A 14,538-nucleotide genomic window follows, 5' to 3' on the forward strand; every position below is an offset into this window, starting at 1 on the left:
GGAATTTGTATTGATTTACACATGATATATAAAGTGTTCATCAATAAAAATAAGTACGTAGTTAGGTAGTAGTATTTTTTTTATCTGGGACGTGAATTTTTTTTTATTTTTTTTTTTTGGGGGGGGGGGTGCCCAGGTTGAGTGTAAAAAATGTAGTAAAATTTCCACAATTAAAATTTCTATTTTTATCACATAATTTCCACTTAGTTCCCTATATTTTTCTTACCATTATTTCAGCTTTTTACTAGGATCTGGTAAAGGATTTCAGCTGATAAACTCTATAGTCCCAATTTTAAGTCTATGAGTCAACAGGAAGAGGAGGAGGAGGAGGAGGAGGAGGGGAGGAGGGGGGAGGGAGATTGTGTATTATATAAAGAGAGAGAGAGAGAGAGATGCCTCTCTCAGTCACTAACTAGTCAGTCTAATACAACACTCACATTTTGTTTTCATAGCAATGAGAGAAGAAAAAAATCGTTTGGAGACTTTTAAGGACTGTAACTTCAGTGTAAACAGTCATGTACTTGCAAAGGCGGGTTTCTATTATACTCATAAAGCAAATCTTTTAGAATGTTCAATGTGCCATTTTCAAATTGATGCCACGAACGTAAACAAAGATGAAAATAGAATCATTGCTTTACATAAGAAAGAGAAACCAGAATGCACATTTAATCAGAACGTGAAAAGATCTATTTCTAAGAAGTTTGATTCATATGACAGTTTACGGTTTGAAAAGGAACGTTTGGATACCTACATAGATTGGCCACTTGAATGGTTAGAACCATCTGATTTGGCTCGTGATGGCTTTTACTATCTGCGAACAAATGACCACGTTGCTTGTGTCTTTTGTCGAGGCATTGTTGGTTCCTGGGAAAGAGGAGACACTCCCAGAGGCGAACATCAGCGGCACTTTCCCCATTGTCAATTCATTCGAAACCAACCAGTGGGAAATTTTCCACTGATATTTAATGAAAAATTCGAGGGTTATTCCATTCCACTGAGAAATAGTAAAAATTCGTCCTATAGACAAGGAATAGATGTCTGTGGTCTAAGTCCTATGACAGACAATGGAATAGATGTCTGTGGTCTAAGTCCTATGACAGACAATGGAATAGATGTCTGTGGTCTAAGTCCTATGACAGACAATGGAGTTCACCAACATACCATTGCCAAGCGAAAAGACTACTTAACACTTGAAAGTCGCCTAGCAAGCTTTAACAATTGGCCTGAACGTGTAACACAGAAACCAACTGAATTGTCAGAAGCTGGATTCTTCTATTGTGGTTTAAGTGATCATGTGCGCTGTTATCATTGTGGGAATGGACTTCGAAACTGGGAAACTGATGATATACCTTGGGATGAACATGCTCGCTGGTACCCAGAGTGTACCTTCCTCTTCTTGATGAAAGGAAAAGAATTCATTGATCAGGTATGTCAGCTAAGTAACTTGAAATGAAGGTTGACTATTATTATTGTAATCTTTATAAAAGCCATTTGTAACATTAACTTTATTTTTTTTCAGGTTCAAGGGGAAAGGCCACCTTATGAGACAAACCCTTCAATAACCCATATCAATGAAGATCAACACAAACTTATTAAGGAACTAGACATAACTAAGCACCTTATTTCAATGGGTTTCCAGGAAGATCATGTGATGACAACGTATCATAATCAACTCAAAGAGAAGGGGTTACCTTTCTTTGACATTGAGTCATTTATTGAAGCAGTCTTACAGTACATGGAAGACGAAGTTAGAAAATGTCTAGTAAATAAATTGGCATTGGCTGAAGTTGATGTTGTCCCAAGCCCAGCCATAGTCTGATAGAAATGAGTTGGCTTCTGACACAAACCAACAAGTAGAATCATCTACAACTTTAATGGAATTGGCAATGACTGAAGTTGATGTTGTCCCAAGCCAACCAATGTCTGATGGAACTGAGTTGGCTTCTGACCAAAACCAACAAGTAGAATCATCTACAACTTTAATGGAATTGGCATTGGCTGAAGTTGATGTTGTCCCAAGCCAACCAATGTCTGATGGAACTGAGTTGGCTTCTGACCAAAACCAACAAGTAGAATCATCTACAACTTTAATGGAATTGGCATTGGCTGAAGTTGATGTTGTCCCAAGCCAACCAATGTCTGATGGAACTGAGTTGGCTTCTGACCAAAACCAACAAGTAGAATCATCTACAACTTTAATACAGCCTATAGTAGATGAATTGGCATTGGCTGAAGTTGATGTTGTCCCAAGCCAACCAATGTCTGATGGAACTGAAGTAGAATCTACAATAGTTGATGAATTGACATTGACTGAAGTTGATGTTGTCCCAAGCCCACCAATGTCTGGTGATTCTAACCCACAACCATTATTTGGTAGAATAACTGATCAAGTTGCCACTCTCCCAAAGTCAGAAGGTACAATTAGACACAGAGTGATTGAGTGTAAGATTTGTATGGAGAATGAGAGTGAGTTAATGTTTTTACCTTGTAATCACATATGCACTTGTTTCAAATGTGCATCAAACATATCCACATGTCCAATTTGCAGAGCTGAGATAAAATATACTATTAAAGCAATTATATCATAGTAAAGAATGTTTTAGAGAGCAATACTGCAAGCTAATGTTGGAATTTATGGAAATGAACGTACAGATGTGCTGGTGGCTGAAGGTGCTGAGGGAGACCATATTGAAAATACTTCATACCCAAGACTCTTCTAAGAAATTAGAAAACATCATTGTCAAGAAAGTTGTGTTGGATACAAAAATATGTCCACACCTACAGTAATAAGGATGATTTTAGACCATTTACATAACATAATGTATCCTATCTATCAACCCGGCTGGAAATATATGAATTTCAAATCTTATTATTCCTATAATAAATACCTTATAATTATTATTGACGAAATATTATTCCTCTCCCCAGATATAATCTCAGATGAGGAAAAGTTGTAGTTTAGTTATACCAATGTGTGTGTGTGTATCCTTTCAAAATACATATTTCTATTTTTTTTTTGTCTTTAAGGTAGTATAAAAGTGTCACTAAGGTAGCCTGCAGCAGAACACAGTTTATAGATTAATTAGTGGTAGAGTCGCAATCCAAGCACACTACACTACATACTACCTCTTGATATAACTTTCTAGACAGTGAAAGTGAACAAACAAGCAGTACTATTCAATCTCTGGCGGAACTGAAGAAGCAAACAACCATTCCACAAACTAGTCAAGCCAATCAACCAACTTGTCTGTCAACTGATCTACAACCACCCAACCAATCTGTCCATCAACTGGTCTACAACCACTCTTTTTCTGTTGGAAGTTTCTTTCTAGGGAAGTGGATAACAATTGATCATATAAAATAAGAGAGCACATACTGTTTTTCATAATGGTTGCACCATATGAATTTGATGACATGCAATTGTCAAGGTCTTTAGTATGTGTCTCAGGCAGAACATCCACTTTCGCTGCTACAGTTCCAGTGGACCCATTGCCTCCGAAATTAGCAGGACCCAGAACACAACAGCAACTATTGCTGAATATTAATAAGCTGAAACATGAAAACCATATTATTCAACAAAATTTGTCAGTTTTGTATGAAATGTTTAAAGAACAGGAGAAACAAATTTCTATGTTGAGAAGGGGTATAAGGGAATGGAGCATCCAAAAAAGTTCCTGTTCCGAAACCACTATCTCCTCCTACTTACTCAACACACCCACCATCTCCTCCTCCTCTTCCAATTAATTCTCTCAATCCATCATCGTCCCCTACAATTTCTATGAGAATCAGGTAATTGTCACCTGATCGTAGAATTATATTAAATCAATAATTTAAAAAAAAATGAGTGAAATTGTTAAAATAATCTTGAATACTATAACATTCCCAGACAATGGTTCCTCGGGTTTGAGAGAACGTATATTCATAAAAACTCTTATTAACAATTTTGTTGTTGTGAATGATGATGATAAAAGAATAATTCTATTATTGAATAAAATGCTTCATTTGTTTACTATCTCTGATCGATATATTAAATTAATAACCGAAACATATCCTCTTAAGAGTCAGAATCAACAAAAACAAACAATAGCTCTTTTGAATAAAAAATGTAATGAATGTGAGAATGAAAAAAGTGAATTAGAAATTAAATGTGGAAATCAAGATGCCACAATAACAGATTTAAATACAAATGTGAGAGATTTAGAACTTACTATTGTGCAGCTTACAGAGAAATTAGGAGACCAAGAAAATGAAATAGAGAATTTAAAGAAGGAAAATTCAACTCTTCAAGATAATCAAATGAAGCTTAGAATCCAATACGATGAATGAAAAGAAACAGTATGAAACAGAATATGCATTATGTTAGATGAGAAAGATAGACAATTTCAACATATCTCCGAAGACAAAGACAAACAAATAAAAGACTTAGCTGATGAAAAAGAAAAACTAACTGATTTAATAAATTCAAATAATACTAGTATAAGTCGTCAACAACAAGAAGAATTAAATAGGAAAATAAATACAAATTTAATGTCTCTTAAGGAATACCAACTAAAATTAGCTGCATGTGAAAACGATATAAGGATCCAGAATATACAATTTCTGGAATGCCAACAAGCCTTACAAAAATGCAACTATGATAAACAATCAGACCAAGAAGAATATAATAATTTATTAGTATCCCAAAACCATTATGTTCAAGAATGCCAACAAAAACTACTAGATTGTGAAAATTCTAAAAAAATAAAGTATGATGAATATAATACATTAGTAAAGAATATAAATGAAGCAAATAAATATAATATTGAAACATTAGAGCAACTTTATACAAAACCTACATTATCGAATAGCGATATAATTCATTGTTTTTCAAGCATATTTCCTTTAAATGATGATAATGAATCGAAAGCAACAGGAAAATCACAAATTGAAGCAATAATAAATAAGTTCATTCATCAGTTAAATACCGAACGTGATAACTACATTCACGAAGAACGTGAAAAGGACATTAGAGATAGGATTTCCCGTTTAAATTATATTAATAATAATGATCTACGCCAAAATAATAATATTCTTAATATTTTTACTAACGAGGAAGAAAGAAATTTATTTAATCAAATATTAGAAAAATTTAAAACTAATATTATCGATGAAACAGTATATGAACACGAACGTCAAATAATACCTTATGTAAATGAAAATGATCATTTAAAACGTCAATTAGACGAACCTAATTATGTTGCTAAATTGTTAATAGACGCGGTGGCATCAATAGTTTTAGTTAAAGAAATTATAACCAAACGAATTGTTGACCTGGAAAAAGATCATAAAGGAACGAATGAGGAAGTTATAAAAGTTTATGCATTCGTTACTATTCTATATACATTATTCCAGAAGGAAATAAGGCAAGATTTGAATGCAAATAATGTACAACGCTTTTATTACATTATCTTGAACGTGATTCGTAAGTCCCCTTCTGATAATATTCATGAAATACTGGCTTTACAACAACAAAATGATTTACATGTTAAGACCTTACAAGAAGAAAATGAAACAATAACTTCTAACCTGTTGACCATTCAACAGACAAATGCTAGTCTCCAGGATTCCAACAAACAAATGCTTTCAGAATTAAGTGAGACAAGAATGCATTTGTCGATGATTAACCATGATGAGACTTCGGTGGACCCCATAGAATATGAAGAAACTCAAATGAATAAATTCACATTAATCATCCAAGCTGTCACTACTCAGCTCGATGCTTACTTGGCCGGGACATGCAACAATAAGTATTTAAGATCAGCATTCGAAAAACTCTCAATGAGAAAAATGTTTTGCAAGAATGAAATGGCGAAATCTGAAATGATGCAATTATTTATTTCACTTTCAAATCATATCTTCAAATTTATATTCTGCGCCCAGTTCTATAAGAATCTTGTCACGGTAATAAACGATAATATTCTTCGGCGTTCCATTCAATTAAACCTTTATTTTTCAAGAGAAATGTATAACCACAAAGATATGCTATCTGAAATATTGAACATACCGATGATAAATGAAGCTATAGAAATAGCACCCGTTTTCCCAATTCTATACAATATTAGTAAATTAACACTGATAAATGGTACGTATTCTATAAGCAACTATGAGGATAATAATCAAATAGTGTCTATCGATAACGAAAAGAAGAATTTAAAATCGATTGCGTTATTACACGAGGCTAATATGGAAGCAGAAAAATCGTGGTTCCTTAAAAACCTAAAAGTTAAGTACGAAAGTGTATTGGGTGATGACAGCATTTTAAAAGCAATCGCCTCTCAGAAAGTTTCTTCGCCTGAAACTGTTGAGAAAACAACCACACAAAAAAGAGATAAAACGAACTTAAAAGACGCAAAACAAAGGACAAAAGATAAGACTCAAGGCAGGCGACAAGTCGAGGCATTAACAGAGAAAAAGAATCTGAAGGATAGACATATAAACACTATAAGGGGAGGAATAGTTGAAAATAAATAAGAGGATGTCGATGGTAAGCAGTCAACTCATTAGAGAAAGGAATTTTGTAAATACCTTCCCCCCCCCCTCAAAAAAAAAAATAAAAAAATAAGAGACATCAGAGATTGGAAAAGGGGTTCAAGTTCATAGTAAGTGTGAGTTTGTAAAGATTTGCCACCATTCTCCAGTGTGTAATAAGCCAAATCAACTCGATGAGGATCTTTGGTGTTATGGCCAATTTTCACACAGGCATTACTAACCTTGTAATTAACCGAGATTTCAAATGACAAGGTATATTTTAATTGTTTTGGATTTCATCAGGTGTCTGATACTTTTGAGAAAAAATAATATCACATATTATATTTGTATGAGGAATAAGCTTACATTCTAATTCCATCTGAGGAAACAGCGTGAGTTCTTTCTGAAGAGAGCTTTTCGTACCACTTTTTTTTTTTCTTTGGAAGAGCAGCGAAGAGTGTGTGACTGGCCGTCAGTGGATGGCCGGCGGCCATGAATACTATATATATGGCTCAGCTGACACAGTGCTTAGTCAGAACTGGCCGTCAGTGGATGGCCGGCGGCCACGAATACTTATTTATGGCTCAGCTGACACAGTGCTTAGTCAGAACTGGGACTTTACGTTGTACTAGTCTAAGGAAGATCAGCAGGCAATTCCCAAAAAATAACGAAAACATTGTTGATATTTTCAAGCTTTATTTTATGTCATATCCTATATCAAAATGGCAATTGTATAAAATGATGATTCTTCAGTTATCACAAAAATATATTTATTATGAAAATGAACATGAGCTTCTGATCAATCACATCCATCATAAAGGTGAGCTTATATATGTCGATTACTTTAATGAAGTTATAGCCAGTGTAGTTTTGAAGATGGTATGGCGGCATTCAACTAAGCGACTCTCTAATTATTGAGTCACAACTGCAATATACAACAATGCTGAGTTTGGGGATGATGGGGGGGGGGGGGGCTAGAAGGGCAAAAGATAAGCGAGTTATGGTAGGTGGCGACGGAAACACTGCAGTTAGTCTTATTCAACTCCTGCTAAGAGGTCCACACCTTCTGGCCAGGCTCCGCATCATATCGAAAGGTTATTATAGACGGCTCTCTCAGCTACAGAGATATTTAATATACTAATGTATGTGTGTATGTGTCTTATTCTTTTTCAAATATTTTTTTTTTTTTCTTTCACGGTAGTAACCTGTCCATCAACTGCTCAACCACCACCCAACCAACCTGTCCATCAACTGGTCAACAGCCACCCAACCAACCTGTCCATCAACTGGTCAACAGCCACCCAACCAACCTTCATCACTGTCAATCATCAACTGGTCTACAACCACCCAACCAACCTATCCATCAACTGGTCTACAACCACCCTTTGTCTGTTGGAAGTTTCTTTCTAGGGAAGTGGATAACAATTGATCATATATAATAAGAGAGCGCACAGTGTTTTTCATAATGGTTGCACCATATGAATTTGACATGAAATTGCTAATAAGGTCTTTAGTACGTGTCCCAGGCAGTGGCTATAACAGAATAACTGATGGTTCGGTTTGTTTAGACTTAGGCAGAACATCTACTTTCGCTGCTAGAGTTAGAGTGGACCCATTGCCTCCGAAATTAGCAGGACCCAGAACACAACAGCAATTATCTAAAAGAAGCAACATTGGAGTAAATTCAACTGGAGCGGCAACTCCATCATCTTCCACAGTAGGTCAGACTGTTGTTGCAACAACTTCCCATGAACTCAGTGCAGAAAATGCCAGTAGAAGTGTAAGACCCACCAGACTCAGAACACATGGACCTATCAGTATTTCCCAAGGAAGCGACATTGGAGTAAATTCAAATGGAGCAATAGGTCAAGAAAATGCTGGAAGTAGTACCAGACCCGCCAGACTCAGAACCTATGGACGTACCAGAATTTCCCAAGGAAACGAGATTGGAGTAAAGACTGTTTCAACTTCCCAAAAGCGTCCTTGTCCCCAAGACCCAAGTGAAGAAAATCAACCCATAACAACAATGAAGGAAATTCTTCTTGCAAGTAAAGGGTCCCGTATTTTAATCTTGACCCACCAACAGATTCATCAATTACTTGCCAATACGTTGACCACAGAAAAACTTGTGCTGGATATGAATAATCTGATCCAAGAAAACCAAGTTCTTAAACATAAAGTGTCACTTTATCAGGAAATCTTTAGAAACCAGGAGAAATTAATTTCTATTCTTAAGAAAATGGGAATAAAGGTTGCATAAATAATTATATGATTATTTAAGATGATTTTTGTTGAATTCATAACATGATAAACTCTGTCAATGTTTCTGAGGTCAATAGCATATGTTATCACAGAATACTTTATGCTGTGTCATATATATTACTTTGTAATGTGAATGTGGATTTGTGTGTATGGTTCTAGTTGAACCAATTTTCATTAATAGTATATAAAAAAAATATTAATATGCAGTATATATCTGGGCAAACTATTCCAGATTTAATTGATATAAGCAATAAATTTTTTTATATTTTTCCCCCATCATCATATTCCTCACCTTTTAATCAAGATATGAAAAATATTATGGCTTGTGTGAGTATTTTAGTTCAAAAATTATTTAGTGAAGCTAATGTAAATCAAGCAAATATATATGTAATAGATAATAATGATAATAATAATAATAATAATAATAATAATAATAATTATAAACCTCTGCCAATAAATATATTTAATATAAATTCATATGTGGAGGTAGGTTTACTAAGAAAAAATAAAGAATCAACCAAATTAAAAATACATTTTTTAACTACTAGTGATGAAATAAAAGCTATTTTAACTATTCAGTAAAAAAAAAAATATTTTATGTTGATATATAGAAGAAAAGACACAAGGAATAATCAGTATAAAAGATGCTGTGTATAGACAATGATTTAAAATACGAGCAAGAGCGATTAGAAACATTTATTAATTGGCCTGTAAGTAACCCAAAGCCCAAAGAGTTGGTAACTAATGGCTTCTTCTATCTGAAAAAAGGAATAGAATGCGCTTGTGCATTTTGTTATGTCTATGTAAATTCTTGGGATGATATTTTAAATGATGACGATTATTTCAATGAAGATATAATACTCATTTTAAATAACAACACTATTAAACTTAGTGAATTTCATAGGAGAATAAGCCCTAAATGTCCATTTTTGAAGGGCGAACCAGTAGGTAATATTCCTATTGAATTTTCATCTTATCTCATAGAACCCAAGTATATTAAGTATAATAAAGATTTGGAATTTGAATTAGATCAAAAAAACAAATTACCCAAGGGGATACTCTCGCATAAAACTCCACATCATGAAAAATATAGTGAGGTTAGAGTTCGCTTGTCTAGTTTCAAAGACTCGTGGCCACTTTCAATAAAACATCCCAGCCCAAAAGAGTTAGCCCAAGCTGGGTTTTTTTTATAAAAAACCACCTCGTGGAGATGAAGTAATCTGTTTCTATTGCAATATGCATTTTCGAAATTGGAAAGAAGGTCATGATCCATGGATAGAACATGGGCGTTGGTCAACACAATGTTATTATATATTGATCATGAAAGGGCCTGATTTTATTAAAAATATACGTTCATCTACAATCACTAAATATCCCCCCAAAATATTTTCTAATGATATAATTATGCAAATGATGAACAAATTAGATATTTTAGTAACTTTATCTAAAAGTTACAAACGCGATATTATTAAAAGAGTATTTAAAGATGTAGTAATACTCTCTGGACGATCATTTAGATCATATGATCAAGCTATAGCTTTTATAACAAGATATTTATATTATAACCAAAAAAAATTTAAAAGGATTAAAATCATAGAAGAAAATAATCAAAACGAAAAAGATGAAGTTGGAAATATATGTTTAACCTCAATGAATAATGACACAGTAACATTAACCAGGACTTATAATGAGCCTAATACAACTACTTATTGTATATCTGATCCCAAATGTGATCAGATATTGAGCTTTACTATAAAGAATTTAGGACGTCAACAACTCACAGTTTCATCCGATTGTCAACATGATAAGAATTTAATTAATACACGCTGTAATATCTGCCAAGATAAAGAACGTTGTGTTCTCATTTTACCCTGTCAACATTTTTGTGTCTGTGAATTGTGTCTTTTACAACTTAGTAACTGTCCAATATGTCGCAATTTAATTAGTCACGTAACTAAAGTATATTTTTCTTAATCTGAAATAATTTAGAGTAAAGGAGTTATTAAAAATGAAATTAAAAATATATATCTCTTTGATTTATAAAACAACAAATGAAATAGGTTTAACTAATTATATCTTTCGTTTTACTTAAAAAAAAAATCGCCTAATGCTGTAATGATGGTATTGTGGTAATTGATAATTCTCCAATCTGAACTATTCATTAAATTCATGGTGACGTCCACCTAAACTAAAGTTCCCGTTCTAAATAATAAGGTTGCGACATAGCTAGCTGGTTGCCTAGAGCAGATGCAACACTGTGTCAGGCTGAACAAGAGAATATGAAATTTACGAACAATGGCTGGCTTGTGCCAAACACAGCCAAAAATATGGATCCATTTATTTAGAAATGATTATAAAGTATTTTTTTTCTTAGAATAATAGCGAATTTATTATTTTTTTTTTTTTTTTTGACCTAAAATCTTCAACTGTTTATGAAAATATTTCAAACTGGGGAAAAGGATAAAATTTTGGGGATACTGAAACCGAATGTTGGAATGTAGCTACTTTGTATAAAGAGATGGATACCTTCATAACAAAAATACATTTCAGTTTTTATAATTTGATTTATTAAATACAATTTTGTACAAATTTATTATAAAATTTTTTAGCTATCAGATATTCACGGAAGCTACATGTGACTGATTGGCAAGTAATCGGACCAGTATTATAGATACCATTTAGCAATCCTTGTTCAGTTGTCACAGTCCCAATAATCACATCCACATGAGAACGTTTAATTAGAAGCTGTCGTCCAGCAAGATGATTATCATGTAATGTAATATTACTGGATGACCAAACATGTAATCACCTTTTTCATTATGAGATAAAACATTCATTCTGATGAGAGCGTCATATGTGTGCACTGGATCTCTCAAGTAAGACAAACAGGCGTTTACATAAGTATTTTGGGTTAAAGGAACCATGGATACTTTTTCCCAATACCTATCTAAATTGAAGAGGTTATAAATCATTTTATCTCCTTTACCATGGACATTAATAAGCATGTCCACTATTTTCTTCACTTTGTCTGTAATTATTTCTCTGAAGAATTTCTCATTATGGATACATTTTTTCTTGACAATTTTTTGTTGTTGTTTTTTTTTTGATGATACCATGACTATTATGATTGCCTTGGAACTTCCTGCCTCCTCTTATACAAAAGTATAATTGACATAAATCTATATCAGATTCCTTAAATATATATATGTGTGGTGAAAATAAAATTTAATTATCTTCTTTTAGCAACTGATGTGATAAAAATCTTTTCATCAATAACATTATAATATAGTTTGTATATTATTTTAAATTTTGAATTATATCCTAGTTAGTAGATGAATAATTGGTGTTCAGGGAGAAAAGTAATCTGTAATCCCCAACTCATTATGATATAATTCAAATTGGGGAAAAGGATATAATTTATAGTTTTATCTTATAAGATAAAGGTATATTATCATCTCAGAGGATTAGTTATAGTTTGCATTCTGTAATTGTATAATTTTTGTAGTGATGCTGAAATAGACTGTATAAAGAGATTGATATACTCAAACTCACTGAAGGTCCTGAAAATCTAAGAGTTGTGGAAGATTTAAAATCAGTAGTTAACAAGAGTAATAATATACACGATTTTTAGGATCTGGACCAGTGAACATGGATGGTAGTGTGAAGTAAGTGTGACCGAAGTTTATTAGGGGGTACTTCGTTCTTAATGTTGATGATGTACTCTGGGTCACCTGATCTAAAAAAAATAATAAATATTATGGCTGATAAGACAAGCTGAATAAGTCAACCTAAGCTTAGTTTAATATAAAACTCGACCAAAAAGATAGTGGAAAGTGTTCTTCACAACCAGGACGCCCTGGAGTCTGGCTGAGGTAACCTCGCTGTATATAAGATGGCGCGTGTCGCCGTCGTCGCCACCACAGTGTTCAAAACCACAGCAGTATAACCAACATCCTACAAGAAAACTCATTCTCATACAGCTACAGAACCAGCTATTTGAGAGAATTAATTATCTGCAGTAGAATAATAAGAATATACTGCTCATACACGTTTGACAGGGCCGGCGCCTGCTACTCTGACAGCATCTCGTACTGGGTTTTGTATATGTACAGAAGAGTATGGAAGGGGAAGTATTCAAGATAATAGTCTTGTGTCTACTAGTTTCCACGAGAGTTGAGGCTGACACAATGGTCGGTCCCGAGAAGATCAAGGTCAAGGTCAAGGGGGACACTGCCGATTACATCCAGATGTCTGCTAATAATAACCTCATTGTTGCACATCAGAACCAACAATCAGCTGCAGGTAAGATCAGTCATCCATATATACACACATACTCCAATTGAAAGTTTATTTAAAGTCAATAGTTATGACAAGATTCTTAGACACATTAAGTAAGATAACACAAATCAAGTGGTAATTTCTATATAAGAGACACAAAATATTAACCTTACTTACGCCTTATTATCTGTTTTACAGGACTGTTTCTATCAGCAATGTATGATTCTGTCTCTCTGGTCAGTCACTCTGCCGGCTTCCCCAGTGCAAAAGAGGAAGAAGAAGAAGAAGAAGAAGGAAGAATAAAGTTATTTACCGATTGCATAACACACATTCTTCACTTACTCCAATTCTAACACAGGTTATGTCCTTGATGGCAAAGAGCCAGTTTTTTATAGCTGAGATGATTTCCAGTCACTGCAGTTATTTTTCCTTGTGGCAAAGAGCCAGTTTTTTATAGGCTGAGGTGATTTCCAGTCACTGCAGTTATTTTTCCTTGTGGCAAAGAGCCAGTTTTTATAGCTGAGGTGATTTCCAGTCACTGCAGTTATTTTTCCTTGTGGCAAAGAGCCAGTTTTTTTTATAGCTGAGGTGATTTCCAGTCACTGCAGTTATTTTTCCTTGTGGCAAAGAGCCAGTTTTTTTTATGGCTGAGGTGATTTCCAGTCACTGCAGTTATTTTTCCTTGTGGCAAAGAGCCAGTTTTTTTTATGGCTGAGGTGATTTCCAGTCACTGCAGTTATTTTTCCTTGTGACAAAGAGCCAGTTTTTTTATGGCTGAGGTGATTTCCAATCACTGCAGTTATAGAGAGCTAGTTTACTAGTGTCACAACAATTATTTCCCTGTGGCAAAGAGTCAGTTTAATAAATAATAAGGCTTAGGTGAATGTATATTATTAAACAAGCATATTTAACAATAACAATATTTTTTTTTTTTTTAAATTTCTTCAATATTTACCATGGATGTACATTTGTATGCTAAGTTAATATTTGCTAACATTAAATCGTCATGATAACGTTGAAGGTATTTTGATCCACAGATAACTCCACTTTCATTTTCATTTTTTTCTGTTTCTGTTTCATTATTTTGAATAGTTTCCAATTCAATGTGTTTCATGTCTGAGCGTATTTGAGTCAATTCTGTATGAATTCGAGCAGCTCCTATACTACGGAATGATACAAGTTCCATGGGTCCTGTGGAAAGACCACCACGTCGTCCTCGAACTGGTGCTCCGGTCAGTTCAGAAAATACAACTTCATCTGCTCGTGAAGTGTGCATCGTAGCATTTGCGCGGTGATTGGTAACACACATATAAGAACCTTCATATAAACTAGCTAAAACTGGCTCATTATCTCTATTTAAATATGGTTCACCCGTATAGGGATTCATAAGGATTCCAGTACAAGTTTTTCGACCCCACTGTAGATGTTCAATAACATTTTCAAAAGTGAGAGTAAAAGCTGCATCCATGTAATTCAAATTATCAAAGGTAT

The 14,538-nt window shown here is 34.0% G+C and overlaps 1 protein-coding gene across 1 annotated transcript; it reads left to right on the forward strand.

Annotated features, from left to right (window-relative positions):
- Window positions 1-454: 454 nt before the first annotated feature.
- On the forward strand, window positions 455-2,720 carry LOC138371006 (baculoviral IAP repeat-containing protein 7-like). The gene is made up of 3 exons (XM_069335647.1): window positions 455-1,426; window positions 1,520-1,762; window positions 2,604-2,720. Exons 1-3 carry the CDS (start codon window positions 455-457, stop codon window positions 2,718-2,720), a joined length of 1,332 nt encoding a protein of 443 aa, XP_069191748.1.
- Window positions 2,721-14,538: the final 11,818 nt, after the last annotated feature.

This window comes from Procambarus clarkii, chromosome 34 (assembly GCF_040958095.1).
Source record: "Procambarus clarkii isolate CNS0578487 chromosome 34, FALCON_Pclarkii_2.0, whole genome shotgun sequence".
NCBI classification, from domain to species: domain Eukaryota; kingdom Metazoa; phylum Arthropoda; class Malacostraca; order Decapoda; family Cambaridae; genus Procambarus; species Procambarus clarkii.